We start from the raw sequence: 23,912 nt of genomic DNA, 5'->3' as shown, positions 1-23,912 counted from the left end.
AGTGGTTATACAATTGGGTATTATTGGATCTGTCTCCCATGAAAGAATAATTAAGTTTCTAGGGCCTAAGGATTAGTTGCAGGAAAAGGCTGAGCACACAACAGAAGGTGGTAACATCACAGCATGCCAGGCTGAGGTTTCAGCTGTCAAAACAAGTTCAGAAATATCTAAATCAAAGCTACACCAGACAAGGTAGTCCACAGTGTTCATCAAAGTGGAGGAAGATCAGGAGTCAAGGTCAACTTCAGCTACACAGCCTGCCGGGGTGACGGGTGTGGGCCTCAGGCCTACCCCAGGAAAGGAAAGGTGGGATCTTGAGGGACTTAAATTGTGGATGTGATCACTTAGATTCATAGTCAATTTATAGTATTTTCCTTTCATCAAGCACCAATCTTTTTATTGCTGGAGTTTTACATTTAGAATTAAGGGGACATAATTTTAATTTTTATCAAAAAGTATACTTGGGGCTGGAAAAATGGCTCAGTGGTTAAGAACACTGGCTGCTCTTCCAGAGGTCCTGGGTTCAATTTCCAGCACTCATTTGGCACCTTACAACCATCTGTAGCTCCAGTTTCAGGGATCTACCATCTTCAGACATACTTGCAGGCAAACCACCAAAGAGCGTAAAATAAAAATAAATGGTTTTAAAATGTACTTAAATGTAAAATCAGACAGCAGGGGGTTAATATTCTTGGTGAGTAAAATGTCATATAAACTAATGAATACAATCACTCCACTAAGGAATAAAAGAGACATGACCAAGCAACCTACAAATAATATAATCAACAGACAGTACAAGTTCTCACTCAGTAATTTGAGCAAGATGACAATGGGACCAGCAGGACGGTTCAGAAAGTAAAGACCCTGTCAGCCAACCTCGATGACCTGAGTTCAATCCCCCAGACCCACACGATGAGGACAAGCACCTCCTTTGACTGCTACATGTTCATGGTGGTGTGTGTCCCAAAAGTGTAAAAAATGATTTAAGTGACAAGAAGATGAAAACAGTCCAATTTCCCCCCAGTTTAATGGGGAGAAAAACTTGTAACTGGTGCTTACAAGATGGAGGGAGGCACATACTGGTGAACCCCAGTATCGGGTATCAGGAAGGTGTGATAGTTTGAATGTAAGCATCTGGAGATTTGAGATTTCTTCTAGGTAGTAACTCCAAAATTATACACATAGCTTGGCTTGTAATAAATTAATTGGTTGTTTATAAAAGCCAAACCTTGGCCATAGCTGAGGCCAACAACAGGAGATACACAGATTTGGTGCACAATAAACTGGGCTGCTATGTAACTAATTTCTCAAAAAGATTGTATTATTTCTATCTTTTTCTTTATGTTTTCCTTCCTCTCTTGTTTCTTGCCTGTTCTCCCACTTTCCTTTTTCTGTTAAGGATGCAGTCTGGCATGACAGTGCTGTGCAAGCATTTTACCCCAGCGATATCACTGTATGTGTGTACTTTAAGGTTTTTTCCCCCAAGTAGTGAGGATTGAACTCAGGGCCTTGAAAATGCTTGGTAAGTGCTCTACCACTGAGTCACATCCCCAGGAAGTATTTTAATATGTAACTTATGAGAACAAGATAAGCTAGCCCGTCTCCTCTGAAAGACAATAATCAATGTCATGCATTGAAACTAGGTGTTTCTGCTAGTGCGATAAAGTACTTCTGAATCATGCTGTGTCCAGTACAAATGAACCTAAGAACTTTGTCACTGGAACTTCATTAATGAAACATAAAGACAATTGCTGCTAGTAGAATTAAAATATGACAGCACTGTAAATATAGCATAAATAAAATTTAAAAGTCAATTCAGATAATTCAAAATAATTTATTAAATTATTAACTAAAACGATTATTTATTTACATCAGTTACAATAGCACTAAGAATTAAAAATCACTTTGTTACATCTCTTGAAAACAATGATGAGTATAGGACAAAATGAAGAGAAACAAAATGGATATACTAAGCACTTCTCCTAGGTGAATGGTAATGTGACTGCTTGTGACACACCCACCTGCACATGTAAACAGTAGGCACATTCAAAACAAATTCATTTATTTACACAGCTATTCCAGTAAACACCCAGCTTTCAATTATATGTGCAAGTTTTTGTAGAATCACAAAAGTCAATCTGTCTGTATATACCCAGCTTATGCCACTTCAGAAAGTTCCACATCAACACAGCAGTGGTGAAATTGGGTTTGACTTGGGAAAAGTAGTATCCAGAGCCACAGGCATCATCAGCTACAGTCTGCTATGCATTCCTTTTTTGTTAAAGAAAGGAAAGAAGGAAGGAAGGAAGGAAAAAAGAAAGGAAAAAAGGAAGGAAGGAAGGAAAAAAGGAAGGAAGGAAGGAAGGAAGGAAGGAAAAAAGGAAGGAAGGAAGGAAGGAAAAAAGGGAGAGGGAGGAAAGGAAAATCTCCTTCAAATTAAGTATATACAAGAAAAAAATAAAAGTATGTTTCATATCCGTTTCTGAATTTAAAACCTATGTACATAACCCCCCTTGCTTTTGACATGTTCAAACAGGGATTGGCAGGGAGACGACTGACTCTGTAGATGACTACAACACCCTGTATCTCCTGTAAGAGGAATGTGCCGGAACGTCAGGTGTTCCTGTGTGTGTTTAAATGTAATAAAGGAATTTTGTTCTTGTAAACAGTGCCCTTCAAGGAAACCTGACGGCAAAGGTCCCACAGGATCCTAAGGTTAACCAGGCCTTGTTTGTGGAATCAGAGAAAACATGGGGAATTCATCTTGCTAGAAAAAAAGGACACAATCTTTCTTCCTTTTTGTTTTTCTGATTATCACAATTAAACATCAGAAGATCTACCCACATACACATTGAAGCCAATGCTGACTTCAAGAACACACGACTTTTGTGTCAACATCGCTTCCCTGGTACTTCACCCCTAGAGGTCAAGGCCGTACTGTCACTGTGAATTGTCACTGGGCTCCTGTGCCTTTCTCCTGCGCATCCTTGTTGGGACTGCAGCTCCCTGGCAGATGCAGGCTCAGCAGCACTTGGTGGTGTTGAACAGTGGGACGGAAGTGTGTGGTGACTACTCTCCTCCCCAGAAGTAGATGGATGTCTTTTTCTTCCAAATTCCTCACTGGTAGGGGGCTGCAAGGCATGAAAGACAGCAGAGCAGACATTTTCGCTACTTCCCTCAGAGTCTAAGCCTGAAGTTCTAACCAGGGGATTGGAGCTGGTGCTTAGAGACTTTAGCGGGACTGCATTTATATTTCCTCGGCACACGGGACTGCTACTTCAGTCAGCATAGACGTGAGAAGCTTCTCCTGTAAGTCAGGGCATAAGTACAGAGACCACTTCCTCATTGACCTTCCTTTAGCTTCTTGGATGCATTGCAGTTCCAGTCCCTTCTTTATCACCAAGCTCCTATTCTAGGCTTCTCCAGCTCTGATGGTTAAATGACAGCTGAATGGAAAAGGTGACAGGTCAAACAGCCACCAGCCAGTTTGACATTTCATCCAGGATTCCTATGCTAGAGGGACTAGACAGTATTACCAAGAATACTAAAGTCAAATCCATAATGCAAGCAGGAACAGGGACATTTAAAATGTCTGCTTTGAATGAATAGCCTAGTAGGGGCACCAGTGGAAGAGGAAGCCCTTGGTCCTTCCAAGACTAAACCCCGTGAACGGGATTGTTGGGGGGAGGGCGGTAATGGGAGGAGGATGGGGAGGGGAACACCCATACAGAAGTAGAGGGGGAGGGGTTAAGGGGATGTTTGCTTGGAAACTGGGAAAGGTAATAACAATTGAAATGTAAATAAGAAATAACTGATTTAATAAAGATGGAGAAAAGAAAAAAATGTCTGCTTTGGGGTCTGTTTCAGTTACACCATTACAAATCTAACAATATGTGTATAGTTAGACAAATATTCTTTAATCTGAAAAATGAATTAAAACAACAAAACCATCTTCCTGTCCTCTGCTATATTTAGAACTGAGGGTTTATATTTGTGGCTGACGTCAAGGCAAGCATAACATTTATACTTTTTAGGGTTCTCCTCCTCCACTTTCCTTCTTTGTAATTTTCTTGATATAACCTTTTCTTTTCCACTTGAAATCAAATCAAATAAAGTACCCACCAGTTAGCAGTCTTGCTTTAATTTGTGATGCCAGGGACCCATCCAATCCAGAGCAGCATGCACACTGGGCTTACCCCTGACACTAATTTCATTATGAAGAACCTTGAAATGCATGTGTCATCGCACTATATAAAAATTATATGGAAAAAGCACATTAAAAAGTAGAAAGTTGCTGCCAGGCGGTGCTCATGTTTTAATTCCAGCACTCTAGAGGCAGAGGCAGGTAGGATATCTGTGAGTTCGAGGCCAGCCTGATCTGCAGAGAGCAAGTTCTAAGATTGGCTGCACAGAGAAAACCCTGTTTTGAAAAACAAAAACAAAAACAAAACAACAGAAAAAGAAGAGGAGGAGGAAGAAGACAGGGAGGAGGATGAGGAGAGGGAAAAGGAAAAGGAGGAGGTATCGGAAGAGGACAAGGAGGAAGAGGAAGAAGAGAGGGAGGAAGAGGAGAAGGAGGAGTTAAGAGAACTGGCTATTCTTACAGAGGACCATAGTTGAGATTCTCAGCACCCACATCCTCCAGCTCCAGGAGATCCAAAGCCCTCTTCTGGGCTCTGTGCGTTGTTACGGTATGTACAAACACACATGCTCAAACCAAATAATGTTTGAAAGAGAAGATAAACCTTGACGCATCTTTGAGAATGCAGCTTGGTGGTGAGCACCCACTCAGCATGTACAAGCCCTCAGCTCAATTCTTAGCACAGAAAACTGTCCAAAGCTTGTAGGTTGTTGTCAAAGAGATATACAGTTGGACAGTAGAGAGTGGGGCAGGGACAAGGTTTTGTAAGGCAGGAGAGAGGAGGAAGGAGGGGATCAAGACAGAGGAGGATGGTTCAGATTTAGGTGAATAGGTCAATTTTATCTTGTCTAGGTAGGCAGTTTATATCTTTATCAGTCAGCAGTGAATTTATTGTGTGGATGAATTATGGATTGATAATTTAACATATAAATCTAACTGCTAAATTACAGGTTTCTGGAACTTCAATTCTATCAAGCTAAAGAGGACAGGGTATAAAAGAAATGGCTGAGAGGCAGTTGGAGTGTGCGGATCTGGTTCTGTTGCCCATGCAGAGTGAGAACACACAGGCCCCACAGAACAAGGTGTGTGTGTGTGTGTGTGTGTGTGTGTGTGTGTGTGTGTGTGTGTGTGTGTGTGTGTGTTCATGAGTGTGCGTGTGTCTGTCTGTGTGCGAGTTCATGTGAGGACAAGAGGTTGATGGCAGACGTCTCCCTCTGTCAGCCTCCACCTATCTTTGGAGACAGGGTCTCTCCCTAACCCTGGAGCTCATGGTGGGGTAGACTGCTGGCCACTGGGCATCAGGAAGGCACCTGTCTCTGCTCCCACACTCTCACCCGACTGTGCTCAGCTTTCATATGGGTGTTGGGGAAACCTGACATAGGTGTGGCAAGTTCTTTACCAGCTGGGCTATCTCTGCATCCCCCAATTTTTGGAAATCTAAATGAAAAAAGTATATGGTAATTTTCTTATTTATTTTTGGGCGTGTTTTCAAAGTTCAATGTCAAAAATTAAAAGTTCAAAGTTAACAGCCTCAAATTTAAGATTAACATTATGAAAGTCTGTTAAGTTATAAAGTCATACAAGTGATAAAAACAATAGAGAAAAGAAATTAAAACTTACATCAACACGGAAGTCTTCTAACTTCTTAAAACTGCAGAGGTATTCCTGAAGTTTTGGGTCAACAGACTGGGTCTTAGATTGAGAATATTTCAGATAGGCCCAAAATTTTTCCAGTCCATACAGCTGACCTTAATAATAAAAGAATTTATGTTATATGGAATTAACAAACCTATTGTGCATATGATCCCACTGGCAATAAACCACACACAGTGAATTAGCAGTGGTGGCAGTTAATATCTACTGATCGTTTAACAGGTACTATCAAATATCAAACTCATCTGAACCACATGTACCCAACCTGGTGGGATAGTTCCTTCTGCCTGCATTGCAGATGGGAACACTGGAGCTGGAGGGTGGAGGAACTGGCCTAAGTCACATGGCTATTGAGAAAGGGGAAGAGGCTCAGACCTAGGGGTCTGGACCACAGCCTACACTCCTTGTGGTATAATTCTGCCTTGCCAAGCATACCTTATTATGCTCATGAGAAGGAGTACCAATGAGCAGCCATGTCTGTTGAGAAGTTAATGTTGACACATACCTCTGTAAGGTCAAGGCACCTAACAGGAGGAGCCTTCTTACTGCAGGGTGCCCCACCTTCACCAAGAATTACAACAGTGGGCTATCTTAAACGATTGTCCCAAAGACAAAAATCTGCAAATTCCTTTCTTATTTTTTAAATTATATGAGTGTTTATGGGTGTGTTTGTGCACATGTATGCATGTGTATATCCGTGTGTGTGCACACATGTGTGGATGTGCACACATGTGCAGGCAAAGGTGCACATGTGGGGAGATTCTTTTCAGAGTAGGTTCTTCCCTTGCATTATGGTAAGGTTACAGGGAGGTTGCCAGGTCTGACAGCAAGTGCCTTTACCCACTGAGTCACCTTGCTTTCCTTTCCTAGTTATTGACCAATTCAAGTCTACAACTTCCAAAGTGAGTGAGTGTTTGTTTTACCAGATTCGTAGTCTTTTTTGGTTTCTTCTTGAAAATCCTTAAAAATTTCTTGTCTGAATTTTTTTTCCAGTCCATAACTATAAAACCTGAACAGACATTCTAACCCATACCTATGGAAAGGAAAGAAAAAGCACGAAGTTGTGACTTTGCTAGAATACTGAAGCACCTCACAGTGTATACTGTGCAAGCGAGCATGGCACACACCGTAACAAGAGAGCAGTTCAGGAGGTATTTCTTTGTTTCGCCTTCTGGGACAGTGTCTCACTCTATACTCAAGGTTACCCTAGAACTCACTATGCAGTCCTAGCTGGCCTTGGACTTGCCATCCTTCTGCCTGCTTCAGCTCATGGACGCTGGAATGGAACTCAAATTTCTAATGAGGGCAGGACAGTGTTATTTCCTAAGAAGTGGTGAAAAGATTCAAGGACATTGGAAGTGTTTTAGATTTTTCTTAATGCAAAGTTTAAATGTCATGCTTGTTTCTTGAATACACTCTTCCATCTGAAAAGTCCACATTTTTACCTCTTCAATTATAATGGTACATGCTTAGCTGGGTGGTTATAAAGTATATTCCTAGCAGGTCTATTGACAAGAGGACTATGAAGTCACTTTACAAATCAAAAAAGCATTTCCCTGCATCTTCTTATAACCACCTAGAGTACCTGGGACAAGAATATGACTGTGGATCAAAAAAACAACAGGGTTCCACCACTCAGGGGCAGAGCCACTGAGGAGAGAGGAACAGAATGAGAACAGACAGGACATTCGGCATGAGAAGTCTTGCTTGTATGGGTAGATTGTCATCTCAAGAAGTCTTAAATCTGCATCGGCTCTCAGCATGCATTAATCTGGGGCTATCCATGCATGTGCAGGGAAGTCCACAATGAAGGGGGCATAAGAGAGAATGGTTTTAACATTTCTTTTTATTTAGGGGTATGTGTCTGTGTGCCTACTTGGCTGTATGTACACCCCATGTGTTTAAGCCCTCTTGGAGGTCAGAGAGTATCTGATCCTCTAGGACTGGAGTTACATTTGTGAGACACTTGATGTGAGTGCTGGGAACTGAAGTGTTCTTCACTGAGACATTTCTCTAGGTAGGAGAGAACTTTCAGCTCGGTGCTAGACTGAATCCCTGCTGACCCTATCTTCTGTGATCTGCAATCTCATGTAGGTCTCTTTTACTGTACCTGGGCCAGTTTGTATGAACAATACCGTATGGTAGAAGAGATGCTGTCATTTCTAAGGAAAGGTTATTCAATGAGGCTCCTGCTTTGGAAGCTGCTATTCTTTCTTAGATCACTGCTCTGCGAGTAGCGAGTAGTGACACTGAGAAATACTCTGTGGAGAGGCAGCAGGAAATGATACTCTGGCCAACAGCCAAGGGGCGAGGCCTGAGAAGACCCTGAGGAAAGACCAGCCCTGGAAATACCTTATGAGGAGCCTCAGGCTGGGGTTCCCTGGTGAGATGGGTCCCAGAAGACCCCTCCTCACCCGTTAGGAGTTAACAAATGCTTGTTTTGAGTCTAGGAGTTGTTTATTATTTAGCAACAGAAGACAAATACAATTCTCATTCCAGTTACATTGTGGTTATTTTTCACAGTTCAAAACTCGAATTGTGATTAAAATAATTTAAAAAAAGCATTAAGAAACGTTTGACCTGTAATTCTCTTTTGCATCTTCCCAAGCAAGTTGTCTAAATTCCTCATACATTTTCCTATTGAAGTGCTCTCTGAGGAAGAAGGACCAGAAACGAAAGAGGGTGTTCATTTCCTGTGACTGTCCAATTCCCAAGCGTTTTCTCTCTGGAAAGAGTTAATAAAATGCCAAGATAGCAAGCATTTTATATAACTCACAATGAAAAAAGTAAAAACAAAACAAAAATACAACACTAAAACCATAACTGAGATTCCTCCAAATTGAGGACACATTGTTCAAGTTATGAATACTTGTCAACAGTAACAAGAAGAATATAATAGATTCATTTACTAGTGTGTTTAAACTTTAAAAAAGCACAGGAAAACATAAATGAAAGGTAAGACTATTTGGCCAGCTATGAAGTGACAATTTAATTTTTAGAATCTCCTGTAACAGCAATACAGCTTGCACAGGACAGGCATCTTACCACTTAAGCACCTTCGACGATACTTCTGGTACACTTGTTGGGTAAAGCCATTTTCCTTCAGGAGTTCATGAGAAGGATGCTCAAACTTTGGGAATGATTGAGGCATGCAGCTGCAGCTTCCTGTGAGTGGGGCAGCTTCTGAAGGTGAAACATTTGAACTGCTGTTTGAGGAGAGGAAAAAGTCTTCAAAATGAAGTATATCAGTGGTTCACCCAAAACAAGAGGGCTGGACTCTCCTCAGGAGAACTCCTGTGAAGCCAGGAAGACGCCTGCCCTTCCAGCTTCAGAGGTGGACACAGAAGATCCTGTCTAGCAGCTTAGCAGTATCAGCAAGATCAGTGACTCTGGCTTTGACCAAAAACCTCTGCCTCAGTGAGTAGGGTAGAGAGGAGTTGACGAATAGTCCCGGCATCAAGGTCCATCCTCTATGTGCCTGTGTACACATAACGGAATCTGCACTGATCTTTCTCTATCACTGACTGCGGAGTGGTGCAGCACTAGTCTTACCTACTGACACAGGGGACAGAGGAATGATACACAGGTCACACACAGGATCACTCAGAACAATGTCACAAATTCACTAGACTCCAAGAAGATAAGAAGAAAATCCATCATTTATTCTCCCAGGTTAATTGCCAGTTTAGGCTCTTCTCAGCATTATAATACTGTGAAACCTCAACTTAATTAACTAGATTAAAATCGAAGATGGAAATGTGAGAGAAAATCCAACATGGTGAAACCAAAAAGCTCACCTTCTTAAAGTCACACCTCCATCTGCCTAAGCCAGTCTTCCTCTGAAGAAGCTGCTGCCTGGCTGTTTCCATGTGAACCCATTGTTTAAGCTTAGGCCTTCCTCTTCTTCCACTTGGATTCACGAGTCCTCCAACTCTACCTTGCCACCAAGACCTTCCTAAGACATCAGCAGTTTTCAAAGTGCAGGCCCTGTGGGTACAGGAGAACCTTCCCAAAGCCAGCAAAGCCAAACTGTTTCCACATAATTGGACAAAAAGTAATGGTGTGCTGACAAAAGCTGAGGCCGTGCTCCAGTTTACTAGTGACTGTATTCTTTCCTACTGTGTGCCTGCAATGAGGAGGAAGAACTTCCACTTTTGGATGTTTTTGGTTAAGTGGAAAAATTAACTTTATGAAATCACAGCCATGGGGCACTCATCTTTTCTGTCTGACAAAAGCACAGGAGCTCCAGATTTGCATGGTGGGAAGATTTATTTATTTATTTTCTGTATGTGAGTACACTCTCGCTGTCCTCAGATACACCAGAAGAAGGCATCAGATCCCATTACAGAGGGTTGTGAGCCACCACGTGGTTGCTGGGATTTGAACTCAGGACCTCTGGAAGAGCAGTCAGTGCTCTTAACCACTGAGCCATCTCTCCAGCCCAGGAATGTTCTTAAAACCTTCATCACTGCACCCTGAAAAAGCTTGGGCTGGGAAACGCTCAGGCAATACAGAGCACACATCTACAACCCCAGCACTCCGGGGACTGGGAAGCTAGGCAAATCCTGGTGCTCGCTGATCAGACACTGTGGCCAAAATGGCAAGCTCCAGTTCTGTGAAAGATCGTGTCAAACCAGGAAAGGTGGAGAGTGACAGAGGAAGCAACCAATACTGACCTCTCTACCCTTTATAGACACACATACATGGGGGTGCGTACCCACCCACACAAGAATAGTCAAGACAGTGAACTTTCTTGTTTTGTTTTTGTTTTTAACTACAGTCTAAAGAAAAGAAATAGAAACACAATGCTTTCATGGTCTATTAAAAAGCAGATGTCTTGTGGTAAAGTCCTTGTGATTAAGCTGTGAGGTAAAATAGCAGCTTTCTCATGGAGCACTGTTTTTAAAAAATATGTATGTATTCATGTGTGTGTGTGTGTGTGTGTGTGTGTGTGTGTGTGTGTGTGTGCACATGTGCGTGTGCACTTCCACATGCATGCTGCAGTCCACAGGGAGAGGTCAGAGGACAATGCACACACACCAGTTCTTTCTTTTCACTAAGTGGGTCCTCGGGGAAGACTCAGATCATCAGGGTCAGTTGCAAGTGCCTTTATTTGCTGAGCTATCTTACCTGCCACAGCACTGTCTTAATTAAAGTCAATGATGATTATATTCTCCCGGCTTCATTATTTGTGAGATGTTGCCTTGACTGGTCATTAACATCAAGACAATTATTGAGTATTGCCAATGCTAACACTTGAGTTTTTAAGCAAAAATGAGTTACAAACTTTGAATTTGTCAGAGGCAAATACCTAAAGGTTTTCTCCCACTGATACTTAAAGACCTTTCTAATAAAGTAATGGCCTTTTTTGTGCTTATGTTAAAATATATAATGTAAATGACCATGTTAAACACTATTTATAAGCTTATAATTCATTGGCATTGCATGATCACCACCACTATCCTACCCCAGACTCTATTAGCATGTCCAACTCTTACCTATTAACCATGAACTTTTACTTTCCTTCCTACCCTCAAAGTTATTCATTTTATTTCCATGTTACTTTCATCAAACCAGTATGATGGGAAAAATGTTTTTAGGACTTCCAGAAAGGGCTGAACAGAAAGCCATAGCACATGCTTGTAATCCTAGTGGTGGGGAAAGATGGATAAAGGCATAGCTATGGGCCTTACAAGGGAACCAGCCTAGTGTATTCTATACAAGTTCAGGGCTAGTCCAGGAGCCTGTATTGAAAAAAGGCAGAGAGGGTCTAAGGAATAACAACTAAAGTTATCCTGAACAAAACATGAATGGAACACACTTATGAACACCTGTATGCACACAAAACACATATACATATATGCCCAAATACACATGAGCAGAATACCTCTGGGTAGACATCTAGGAATAGTATAGCTAGGCTATACAGTAATTCTATATAACATTTTGAGAAAAATGCTGAACTCAGCTTTTATATCTTCACTAGCGATGCAAGAAGATTCCAGTTTGTCTCCCTCCTCACCAACATTTTCAGAAATTTTCATACTTCTACAATGAAGTATAGGCTATAACAATACAGAACAGAATGGTTTGGCTTAAACCACAGAAACATATTTCCTTAAATCCTAGAGGCTAGATGCTATAGAACAAGATGACCAGTAGAAAGGTATTCTGGTTTTCTGTCAGCTTGACACGCACTAGGGTAGTGTGGGCAGAGAGCCTCAACTGAGGGGTTACCTCCACCAGAGCTTATCTATGGGCGAGTTTGTGTGAGCATTCTCTGCATTAATGACTGATGTAGGAGGGACCAGCCCCCAGGGTATATGAAAGCAACCAGTAAGTAGTGGTGCTTTATGGTTTCTGTTTCAGTTCCTGCCTTGAAATGTTGTCCTCATGTCACTAAGAGATGAACTGTGACCTGGGAGTTGTAAGATGAAATAAATTCTTCCTCTGCTGAGTTGATCTTGGCCAATGTTTTATCACCACAACAGAGAAGCAAACTAGGACACTCCGTGTGGTGGGTGGCTCACACCTGGAATCCCAGCATGCAGGAGACAGAGGAAAAAGAGGTCACATGTTTGAGGCCAGCATGTTCTACATAGTATGTCCTAGACTGGCCTGGGCTCCATTATGAATCCTTGTTTCAGAACCAACGGTGGCAAGGGAAGTCACTAGCAGAGCCATTGCCTAATAGGCACAGGGCCCTGGGGCTTGATCCTCAGCATCCACCCACCCCCCAATCAACCGGAGCTGATTTCTGGTAAACTTCCTGACTTTCATGTGACTCCCATCTTGCTATGTCCTGCTTTTTGTTGAGGCATAAAGAAATATGCCTGTTGTCTCTATGACTTCTTATAAACCTCCTTACACAGAAAATGCACTTTACAACAACATGATGCTGCTTTCACGGCCTCATTTATCGCCTCCTTAAAGGCCCTATCACCAAACACACTCACAAGAGGGCTTAAGGCTTCAATACATGGACTCTGGGGTACACGACTTAGTTCGCTTGACCTAGTGGTATCTCATTGTAGGTTTTTTCCTTATTCTTTTAGTTTTTGTCTAGTCAAAGACTATGTCACGATTCTTTTCGTGTGCTGGGGTTTTACTTGTATACCTTACCTTTTCTAGAGAAATGTCCACTTAAGTTTTACATATTCTAAAATTAACTTTCTTTTGTCCTTTAAAGATTGTCCTTTAATTGCTCATGTGTGAGTGCAGGTGACTAGAGTCCAGAGGAGAATAATGGCTCCTGTGAACTGGAGTTACCAGCACTTGTGAATGCTCATCAGACGCTGGGAACTAAACTTGTGTCCTCTGTAAGAGCAGTGTACATTCAGCCACTCAGCCATCTCTCCAGCCCTTCAGCCCCTAAGTTGGTTTATTTAGTTCTTAAAAATTTTACTTGGAGTGTTTTTTTTTAAATTTGGTATTCAGCAAGGACCTGGGTTCAGCAGCAATGCATGTGGATATTCGATTTTCCCAACACCATTAATTGAAAAGATATATTTCGAGTTCTCTGCACCCAAATCCCGTGGGAGGGAGAGCTAAACCTACAGAGAGGCAGACACGCCTGGGAAACCAGAAGAGACTGCACTCTGCACACATCCCTGACGCCAGAGGAAAACACCAAACGCCACCTAGAACACTGGTGCACGGAGGCTCCCGGAAAGGGCGGCACAGATCTTCCTGGTTGCTGCCGCCGCGGAGAGGTCGTAGGCAGCACCCCACGAGCAAACTTGAGCCTCGGGACCACAGGTAAGACCAACTTTTCTGCTGCAAGAGACCTGCCTGGTGAACTCAGGACACACAGAGGCAAAATTCCTCTAGGACCGGGCACTTCCTGTGTTTACCAGGAGTCCCAAACCCAGCCCGCAGCAGTTCTCTGCTCCCAAACCCCGTGGGAGAGAGACCTCACCGCATGGTCAGGTGGGCATCCTGAGGCTGCAGAGCGGAAGAGACCACCAACACTGCCCACCCCTGCCCACATCCCTGGCCCAAGAGGAAACTGTATATGGCCTCTGGGTTCCTGTGGGGGAGGGCCCAGGAGCGGCAGGACCCCTGCGCCTGAGACACTGCCGGAACCTAAAGGGACAGACCAAATAAACAGTTCTCTGCACCCAAATTCCGTGGGAGGGAGAGCTAAACCTACAGAGAGGCAGACACGCCTGGGAAACCAGAAGAGACTGCACTCTGCACACATCCCTGACGCCAGAGGAAAACACCAAATGCCACCTGGAACCCTGGTGCATGGAGGCTCCTGGAAAGGGCGGCACAGATCTTCCTGGTTGCTGCCGCCTCGGAGAGGTCGTAGGCAGCACCCCACGAGCAAACTTGAGCCTCGGGACCACAGGTAAGACCAACTTTTCTGCTGCAAGTGACCTGCCTGGTGAACACCAGACACAGGCCCACAGGAACAGCTGAAGACCTGTAGATAGGAAAAACTACACGCCCGAAAGCAGAACACTCTGTCCCCATAACTGGCTGAAAGAAAACAGGAAAACAGGTCTACAGCACTCCTGACACACAGGCCTATAGGACAGTCTCGCCACTGTCAGAAATAGCAGAACAAAGTAACACTAGAGATAATCTGATGGTGAGAGGCAAGTGCAGGAACCCAAGCAACAGAAACCAAGACTACATGGCATCATCAGAGCCCAATTCTCCCACCAAAGCAAACACGGAATATCCAAACACACCAGAAAAGCAAGATCTAGTTTCAAAATCATATTTGATCATGATGCTGGAGGACTTCAAGAAACACGTGAAGAACTCCCTTAGAGAACAAGTAGAAGCCTACAGAGAAGAAGCGCAAAAATCCCTGAAAGAATTCCAGGAAATCATAAATAAACAAGTAGAAGCCCATAGAGAGGAGTCACAAAAATCCCTGAAAGAATTCCAGGAAATCATAAATAAACAAGTAGAAGCCCATAGAGAGGAGTCACAAAAATCCCTGAAAGAATTCCAGGAAAACACAATCAACCAGTTGAAGGAATTAAAAATGGAAATAGAAGCAATCAAGAAAGAACACATGGAAACAACCCTGGATATAGAAAACCAAAAGAAGAGACAAGGAGCTGTAGATACTAGCTTCACCAACAGAATACAAGAGATGGAAGAGAGAATCTCAGGAGCAGAAGATTCCATAGAAATCATTGACTCAACTGTCAAAGATAATGTAAAGCAGAAAAAGCTACTGGTCCAAAACATACAGGAAATCCAGGACTCAATGAGAAGATCAAACCTAAGGATAATAGGTATAGAAGAGAGTGAAGACTCCCAGCTCAAAGGACCAGTAAATATCTTCAACAAAATCATAGAAGAAAACTTCCCTAACCTAAAAAAAGAGATACCCATAGGCATACAAGAAGCCTACAGAACTCCAAATAGATTGGACCAGAAAAGAAACACCTCCCGTCACATAATAGTCAAAACACCAAACGCACAAAATAAAGAAAGAATATTAAAAGCAGTAAGGGGAAAAGGTCAAGTAACATACAAAGGCAGACCTATCAGAATTACACCAGACTTTTCGCCAGAAACTATGAAAGCCAGAAGATCCTGGAGAGATGTCATATAGACCCTAAGAGAACACAAATGCCAGCCCAGGTTACTGTATCCTGCAAAACTCTCAATTAACATAGATGGAGAAACCAAGATATTCCATGACAAAACCAAATTTACACAATATCTTTCTACAAATCCAGCACTACAAAGGATAATAAATGGTAAAGCCCAAAATAAGGAGGCAAGTTATACCCTAGAAGAAGCAAGAAACTAATCGTCTTGGCAACAAAACAAAGAGAAGGAAAGCACACAAACATAACCTCACATCCAAATATGAATATAACAGGAAGCCATAATCACTATTCCTTAATATCTCTCAACATCAATGGCCTCAACTCCCCAATAAAAAGACATAGATTAACAAACTGGATACGCAGCGAGGACCCTGCATTCTGCTGCCTACAGGAAACACACCTCAGAGACAAAGACAGACACTACCTCAGAGTGAAAGGCTGGAAAACAACTTTCCAAGTAAATGGTCAGAAGAAGCAAGCTAGAGTAGCCATTCTAATATCAAATAAAATCAATTTTCAACTAAAAGTCATCAAAAAACATAAGGAAGGACACTTCATATTCATCAAAGGAAAAATCCACCAAGATGAACTCTCAATCCTAAATATCTATGCCCCAAATACAAGGGCACCTACATACGTAAAAGAAACCTTACTAAAGCTCAAAACACACATTGCACCTCACACAACACCCCACTCTCATCAATGGACAGATCATGGAAACAGAAATTAAACAGAGACGTAGACAGACTAAGAGAAGTCATGAGCCAAATGGACTTAACAGATATTTATAGAACATTCTATCCTAAAGCAAAAGGATATACCTTCTTCTCAGCCCCTCATGGTACTTTCTCCAAAATTGACCATATAATTGGTCAAAAAACGGGCCTCAACAGGTACAGAAAGATAGAAATAATCCCATGCGTGCTATCGGACCACCACGGCCTAAAACTGGTCTTCAATAACACTAAGGGAAGAATGCCCACATATATGTGGAAATTGAACAATGCTCTACTCAATGATAACCTGGTCAAGGAAGAAATAAAGAAAGAAATTAAAGACTTTTTAGAATTGAATGAAAATGAAGGTACAACATGCCCAAACTTATGGGACAGAATGAAAGCTGTGCTAAGAGGAAAACTCATAGCGCTGAGTGCCTGCAGAAAGAAACAGGAAAGAGCATATGTCAGCAGCTTGACAGCACACCTAAAAGCTCTAGAACAAAAAGAAGCAAATACACCCAGGAGGAGTAGAAGGCAGGAAATAATCAAACTCAGAGCTGAAATCAACCAAGTAGAAACAAAGAGGACCATAGAAAGAATCAACAGAACCAAAAGTTGGTTCTTTGAGAAAATCAACAAGATAGATAAACTCTTAGCCAGACTAATGAGGGACACAGTGTGTCCAAATTAACAAAATCAGAAATGAAAAGGGAGACATAACTACAGATTCAGAGGAAATTCAAAAAATCATCAGATCTTGCTATAAAAGCCTATATTCAACAAAACTTGAAAATCTGCAGGAAATAGACAATTTCCTAGACAGATACCAGGTACCAAAGTTAAATCAGGAACAGATAAACCAGTTAAACAACCCCATAACTCCTAAGGAAAAAGAAGCAGTCATTAAAGGTCTCCCAACCAAAAAGAGCCCAGGTACAGACGGGTTTAGTGCAGAATTCTATCAGACCTTCATAGAAGACCTCATACCAATATTATCCAAACTATTCCACAAAATTGAAACAGATGGATCACTCCCGAATTCCTTCTACGAAGCCACAATTACTCTTATACCTAAACCACACAAAGACACAACAAAGAAAGAGAACTTCAGACCAATTTCCCTTATGAATATCGATGCAAAAATACTCAATAAAATTCTGGCAAACCAAATCCAAGAGCACATCAAAACAATCATCCACCATGATCAAGTAGGCTTCATCCCAGGCATGCAGACGTGGTTTAATATACGGAAAACCATCAACATGATCCATTATATAAACAAACTGAAAGAAGAAAACCACATGATCATTTCATTAGATGCTGAGAAAGCATTTGACAAAATTCAACACCCCTTCATGATAAAAGTCCTAGAAAGAATAGGAATTCAAGGCCCATACCTAAACATAGTAAAAGCCATATACAGCAAACCAGTTGCTAACATTAAACTAAATGGAGAGAAACTTGAAGCAATCCCACTAAAATCAGGGACTAGACAAGGCTGCCCACTCTCTCCCTACTTATTCAATATAGTTCTTGAAGTTCTAGCCAGAGCAATCAGACAACAAAAGGAGATCAAGGGGATACAGATCGGAAAAGAAGAAGTCAAAATATCACTATTTGCAGATGATATGATAGTATATTTAAGTGATCCCAAAAGTTCTACCAGAGAACTACTAAAGCTGATAAACAACTTCAGCAAAGTGGCTGGGTATAAAATTAACTCAAATAAATCAGTAGCCTTCCTCTACACAAAAGAGAAACAAGCCGAGAAAGAAATTAGGGAAACGACACCCTTCATAATAGACCCAAATAATATAAAGTACCTCGGTGTGACTTTAAACAAGCAAGTAAAAGATCTGTACAATAAGAACTTGAAGACTCTGAAGAAAGAAATTGAAGAAGTCCTCAGAAGATAGAAAGATCTCCCATGCTCATGGATTGGCAGGATTAATATAGTAAAAATGGCCATTTTACCAAAAGCAATCTACAGATTCAATGCAATCCCCATCAAAATACCAATCCAATTCTTCAAAGAGTTAGACAGAACAATTTGCAAATTCATCTGGAATAACAAAAAAACCCAGGATAGCTAAAACTATCCTCAACAATAAAAGGACTTCAGGGGGAATCACTATCCCTGAACTCAAGCAGTATTACAGAGCAATAGTGATAAAAACTGAATGGTATTAGTACAGAGACAGACAGACAGACCAATGGAACAGAATTGAAGAGCCAGAAACGAAGCCACACACCTATGGGCACTTGATTTTTGACAAAGGAGCCAAAACCATCAAATGGAAAAAAGATAGCATTTTCAGCAAATGGTGCTGGTTCAACTGGAGGTCAACATGTAGAAGAATGCAGATCGATCCATGCTTATCACCCTGTACAAAGCTTAAGTCCAAGTGGATCAAGGACCTCCACATCAAACCAGATACACTCAAACTAATAGAAGAAAAACTAGGGAAGCATCTGGAACACATAGGCACTGGAAAAAATTTCCTGAACAAAACACCAATGGCTTATGCTCTAAGATCAAGAATCGACAAATGGGATCTCATAAAACTGCAAAGCTTCTGTAAGGCAAAGGACACTGTGGTTAGGACAAAACGGCAACCAACAGATTGGGAAAAGATCTTTACCAATCCTACAACAGATAGAGGCCTTATATCCAAAATATACAAAGAACTCAAGAAGTTAGACCGCAGGGAGACAAATAACCCTATTAAAAAATGGGGTTCAGAGCTAAACAAAGAATTCACAGCTGAGGAATGCCGAATGGCTGAGAAACACCTAAAGAAATGTTCAACATCTTTAGTCATAAGGGAAATGCAAATCAAAACAACCCTGAGATTTCACCTTACACCAGTGAGAATGGCTAAGATCAAAAACTCAGGTGACAGCAGATGCTGGGGAGGATGTGGAGAAAGAGGAACACTCCTCCATTGTTGGTGGGATTGCAGACTGGTACAACCATTCTGGAAATCAGTCTGGAGGTTCCTCAGAAAATTGGACATTGAACTGCCTGAGGATCCAGCTATACCTCTCTTGGGCATATACCCAAAAGATGCCCCAACATATAAAAAAGACACGTGCTCCACTATGTTCATCGCAGCCTTATTTATAATAGCCAGAAGCTGGAAAGAACCCAGATGCCCTTCAACAGAGGAATGGATACAGAAAATGTGGTACATCTACACAATGGAATATTACTCAGCTATCAAAAACAATGACTTTATGAAATTCATAGGCAAATGGTCGGAACTGGAAAATATCATCCTGAGTGAGCTAACCCAATCACAGAAAAACACACATGGTATGCACTCATTGATAAGTGGCTATTAGCCCAAATGCTTGAATTACCCTAGATGTCTAGAACAAATGAAACTCAAGACGGATGATCAAAATGTGAATGCTTCACTCCTTCTTTAAAAGGGGAACAAGAATACCCTTGGCAGGGAATAGAGAGGCAAAGATTAAAACAGACACAGAAGGAACACCCATTCAGAGCCTGCCCCACATGTGGCCCATGCATATACAGCCATCCAATTAGACAAGATGGATGAAGCAAAGAAGTGCAGGCCGACAGGAGCTGGATGTAGATCTCTCCCAAGAGACACAGCCAGAATACAGCAAACACAGAGGCGTATGCCAGCAGCAAACCACTGAATTGAGAATAGGACCCCCGTTGAAGGAATCAGAGAAAGAACTGGAAGAGCTCGAAGGGACTCGAGACCCCATATGTACAACAATGCCAAGCAACCAGAGCTTCCAGGGACTAAGCCACTACCTAAAGACTATACATGGACTGACCCTGGACTCTGACCTCATAGGTAGCAATGAATATCCTAGTAAGAGCACCAGTGGAAGGGGAAGCCCTGGGTCCTGCTACGACTGAACCCCCAGTGAACTAGATTGTTGGGGGGAGGGTGCCAAGGGGGGGAGGATGGGGAGGGGAACACCCATAAAGAAGGGGAGGAGGGAGGGGGATGTTTGCCCAGAAACCAGGAAAGGGAATAACACTCGAAATGTATATAAGAAATACTCAAGTTAATTAAAAAAAAAAAAGAGGAGTTACTTCAATAAGGGTGTGGCTGAGCCAAATACTTCAATCGCCCCGTTACTGAACTTATTCATTTACAATTTCGGGAACAAACAGGTGAAAAACAGAAAAAAAAAAAAAGAAAAGATATATTTCCCCCACTGAATAGTCTTGAGACCCTTGTCAAAAAAAGAAAGAAACCTGAGCACACATGTGTTTATTTCTTGGCTTCTATTCTATTTCATTGGTCTATGTATCTGTTACTGACCAAGGAAACTTATGTAAAATAAGTCTTTATTTTTATTCACTGGAGCTGGAATTACAGGTAGTTGTGAGCCTCCTGATTTGAGTGCTGATAACAGAACTGGTCTTCTGCAAGAGCAGCAAGTGTTCTTAACTGCTGAGTAAGCTCCTCCTCACCTGAAGTAACTTTAAAACGTAGGAAATGCCCTAAGTTAATTATTTTGTTTAAAGTTAGATTTAGCTATTGAGAGATTGCTGCAATTACACTGAATTTAATGTTTCTGTGGGAAAGCTATGAGAATATTGATAAGGACTGTGGACAATTTATAAATTCTTTGGGTACCAATAATGTCATAATAGTGTTACCCCTTCCCACCCATGAACATGAAATGCCTTTGCACTTATTTAGGACTTCTGCATTTCTTTCATCATATTTTTAAAATTGGTTAATATTGTGTGTATGTACAGTGGATATAGGGTATTCTTGAGCATTTGTAATGCTCAAAAGACAGCTTTGTGGACTCAGTTCTCTCTACCTTCACACGGGTTCTGGGGCTGAACTCAGGTCCTGAGGCTTGTGTATTAAGTGCTTTAAGCACAGAACCATCTTCCTTCTCTCACACCACTCCCAATTTGACTTTTGTTTTGGGCTTTTGAAACAAGGTTTCTCTGTGTATCCTTGGATGTCCTGGAACTTACTCTGTAGACAGGATTAGCCTTGAACTCGGAGATCTTCCTGCCTCTGCCTCCTGAGAGCTGGGATTAACGGAGTGGGCCACTACACCTGGCTATACAGAGTCACCTCATTGGCTTCATGGTTTATAGTTTTGAACATAAAAGTTTTTCACATCCTTGGTTAGATTTATTCTTGAATACTTAATTTTTGGGTGCTAATATAATACTAATGCTTTGTAAATTTCCTTTTCATTTTGCTCATTTGGGCTATTTTGAGAAAACAATGGATTCTTTTGAGGGGGCAGTATTTTTCAAAATCAACCTTAATATTTTTTGGTGGATTTCCAAGACTCACACTATCTGTAACAGGGGTGATCTGCCTTCCCAATTTGATGTCTTTTGTTTCTTTGTTTTCTGTTCTAGCTCTGGATAGCACCTTCCATACAGTGCTAAGGATCTGGAGGGAGCACACGCTTCCTTTCTGTGGTGGGAAACGTGGTATGACTCACCACTGAGTATAATGTTCTGATTTCCATCTTTCAAAAATACCTTTTCTCACATTGAGGAGACTTCCTTTTATTTCTAATTTTCTGAGTTTTTAATCATGAAAGGCCACATCAATTGAAATGGCCAATATGGGTTTTTTTTGTCCTTTAGTTCTATTAATAACATAGGCTACATGGATTTATTTTATGTTCCTGGGATGCCACTCTCTTGACCATAGTGAATATTTCTATCCATATGCTACTCAATTTTACTTTCTAGGATTTTTAAAAATGACTTTTGTGTCTATCTTTTTTTTTTTCTTTTCTTTTCTTTTTTTCGGAGCTGGGGACCGAACCCAGGACCTTGTGCTTGCTAGGCAAGCGCTCTACCACTGAGCTAAATCCCCAACCCCTCTTTTAAAAAAGACAAAGTGTGACTTGTAATTTTGCTTTCTTTTTAAAAAAATTCTTGTTGTCTTTTTTAAAAAGATTATTTATTATATTTAAGGTCACTGTAGGTATCTCCAGACATACCAGAAGAGGGCATCAGATCCCATTACAGATAGTTGTGAGCCACCATGTGGGTGCTGGGATTTGAACTCAGGACAGCTGGAAAAGCAGTCAGTGCTCTTAACCACTAAGCCATCTCTCCAGCCCTGTAGTTTTGTTTTCTTTAAATGCATGGTGGAATTTACTAATGTAGCCATTTGGTCCAAGACTTTTATTGGGAATATTCTGATTAGCAATTCAATGTCTTTTATTCAGGTCAGTTGAGATTTTACTTCTTCCTAATTCAGTTGAGAGTATTGTGATAGTTTGGATACTGAGTGTTTGCAAAGGCTGATCACCAGTGTGGGGCCTTTGGAAGGCAGTGGGACCCTTAGGAGGTTGGGTTAAGGGGAGAGCCTTTAGGTCCTAAGCCTGTAAGGGATTATGGGACCCTGGCCTGCTTTGCTCTGTTGCTTCCTGGCCATGGGGAAAATGACTTTGCTCTGTCATGCACACCTGCCATGATATGCTTGCTGCCTGAGACTACAGCACAGGTCCATCTCAGACCCACAGCACAGGTCCATCACAGACCACAGCGCACAGGTCCATCACAGACCACAGCACACAGGTCCATCACAGACCACAGCACACAGGTCCATCACAGACCACAGCACACAGGTCCATCACAGACCACAGCACACAGGTTCATCTCAGACCACAGCACAGGTCCATCACAGACCACAGCAAGGTCCATCACAGACCACAGCAAGGTCCATCACAGACCACAGCACAGGTCCATCACAGACCACAGCACAGGTCCATCACAGACCACAGCAAGGTCCATCACAGACCACAGTCCACAGGTCTATCACAGGCATGTTGAGAGATGGGAGCACACACCTTTAATGACACAGACACTGATCTGAGTTCGAGGCCAGCCTGAGCTACATAGTAAAACAGTTTCTTACACACACCACCACCACCACCACCACCACCTCCTCCTCCTCCTCCTCCTCCTCCTCCTCCTCCTCCTCCTCCACCTCCTCCACCTCCTCCTCCTCTTCTTCCTCCTAATGGAAAGGTAAGTACAACATGTAAACAGAGACCTTGCTGAGGAGAAATAGAATGCTTAAATATAGGTAAAAAGTGTCTAGTGACTACAATGAGGAAAGAATAGGGAAGTTAAACACTAGAGACCTGAGCACTGAGATTTTATTAAATGCTAGGACACAAGTGTATTGTGAATCTAAAATAAAAGCAATAAGAGGTGAAGAGGGGCTGGAGAGATGACTCGGGGGTTAAGATTATTTACTGCTCTTGCAGAGGACCTAGGTTACAGATGAACCAAGCCATCTTCTGCTCTACAGGGGCTCCTGAACATAGATGGTACACAGAAACCCACTCACACATACATATAAACAAAAGAGAAATTAAAAAATTGAAGACAGTGGAAAAAATTCTAACTGAATATAATAAACCTATTAGACTATCATAGAAACATAGCAGGGTAAATATTTAATTCATCATCACTGTTGATGTTTATGGAGTGAGACGGGATGAACAAGTTATGAATGTTAATTATTAGCATGAAAAAGCATGGCTCTTAGAAACAACACCTTTGCTGGGCATGGTGGCAAACACCAATAATCAATCCCAGCGCTCAGGAGCAGAGGTAGGTAAATCTCTGAGTTTGAGGCCATTCTAGTCTACAAAGTGAGTTCTATGATGGCCAGGGCTACACAGAGAAACCCTGTCAGACAGACAGACAGACAGACAGACATTCTACCTAAACTAAATGTCACTGACCATTCTCTTCTGGTCTCCAAACATGCTGTAACAAAGCAACAGACAAACACAGAAAAACACAAAAACAACCTACTCATG

General features: G+C 41.8%; 1 protein-coding gene across 3 annotated transcripts in view; it reads right to left on the bottom strand.

Annotated features, from left to right (window-relative positions):
• Positions 1 to 2,788: 2,788 nt before the first annotated feature.
• The window catches only part of Larp1bl (La ribonucleoprotein 1B like), a 60,803-nt gene continuing 39,679 nt past the window's right edge, over positions 2,789 to 23,912 (bottom strand). The window contains exons 3-7 of one of the 3 annotated variants that reach the window (XM_039102878.2): positions 8,840 to 9,000; positions 8,375 to 8,519; positions 6,718 to 6,827; positions 5,762 to 5,889; positions 2,789 to 3,131 (exon numbers count right to left, since the gene is read on the bottom strand). In XM_039102878.2, coding sequence (XP_038958806.1) covers positions 2,892 to 3,131; positions 5,762 to 5,889; positions 6,718 to 6,827; positions 8,375 to 8,519; positions 8,840 to 9,000 — 784 coding nt within the window. In that variant the 3' untranslated portion in view covers positions 2,789 to 2,891. Of the gene's footprint in view, positions 3,132 to 5,761; positions 5,890 to 6,717; positions 6,828 to 8,374; positions 8,520 to 8,839; positions 9,001 to 23,912 lie in introns of those variants that run through there. The other 2 variants (NM_001109182.1, XM_039102880.2) reach the window with 2 other exon arrangements.

Source organism: Rattus norvegicus, chromosome 2, assembly GCF_036323735.1.
Source record: "Rattus norvegicus strain BN/NHsdMcwi chromosome 2, GRCr8, whole genome shotgun sequence".
In the NCBI taxonomy this organism is placed as follows: domain Eukaryota; kingdom Metazoa; phylum Chordata; class Mammalia; order Rodentia; family Muridae; genus Rattus; species Rattus norvegicus.
This window is presented reverse-complemented; position numbering and strand designations above follow the sequence as displayed.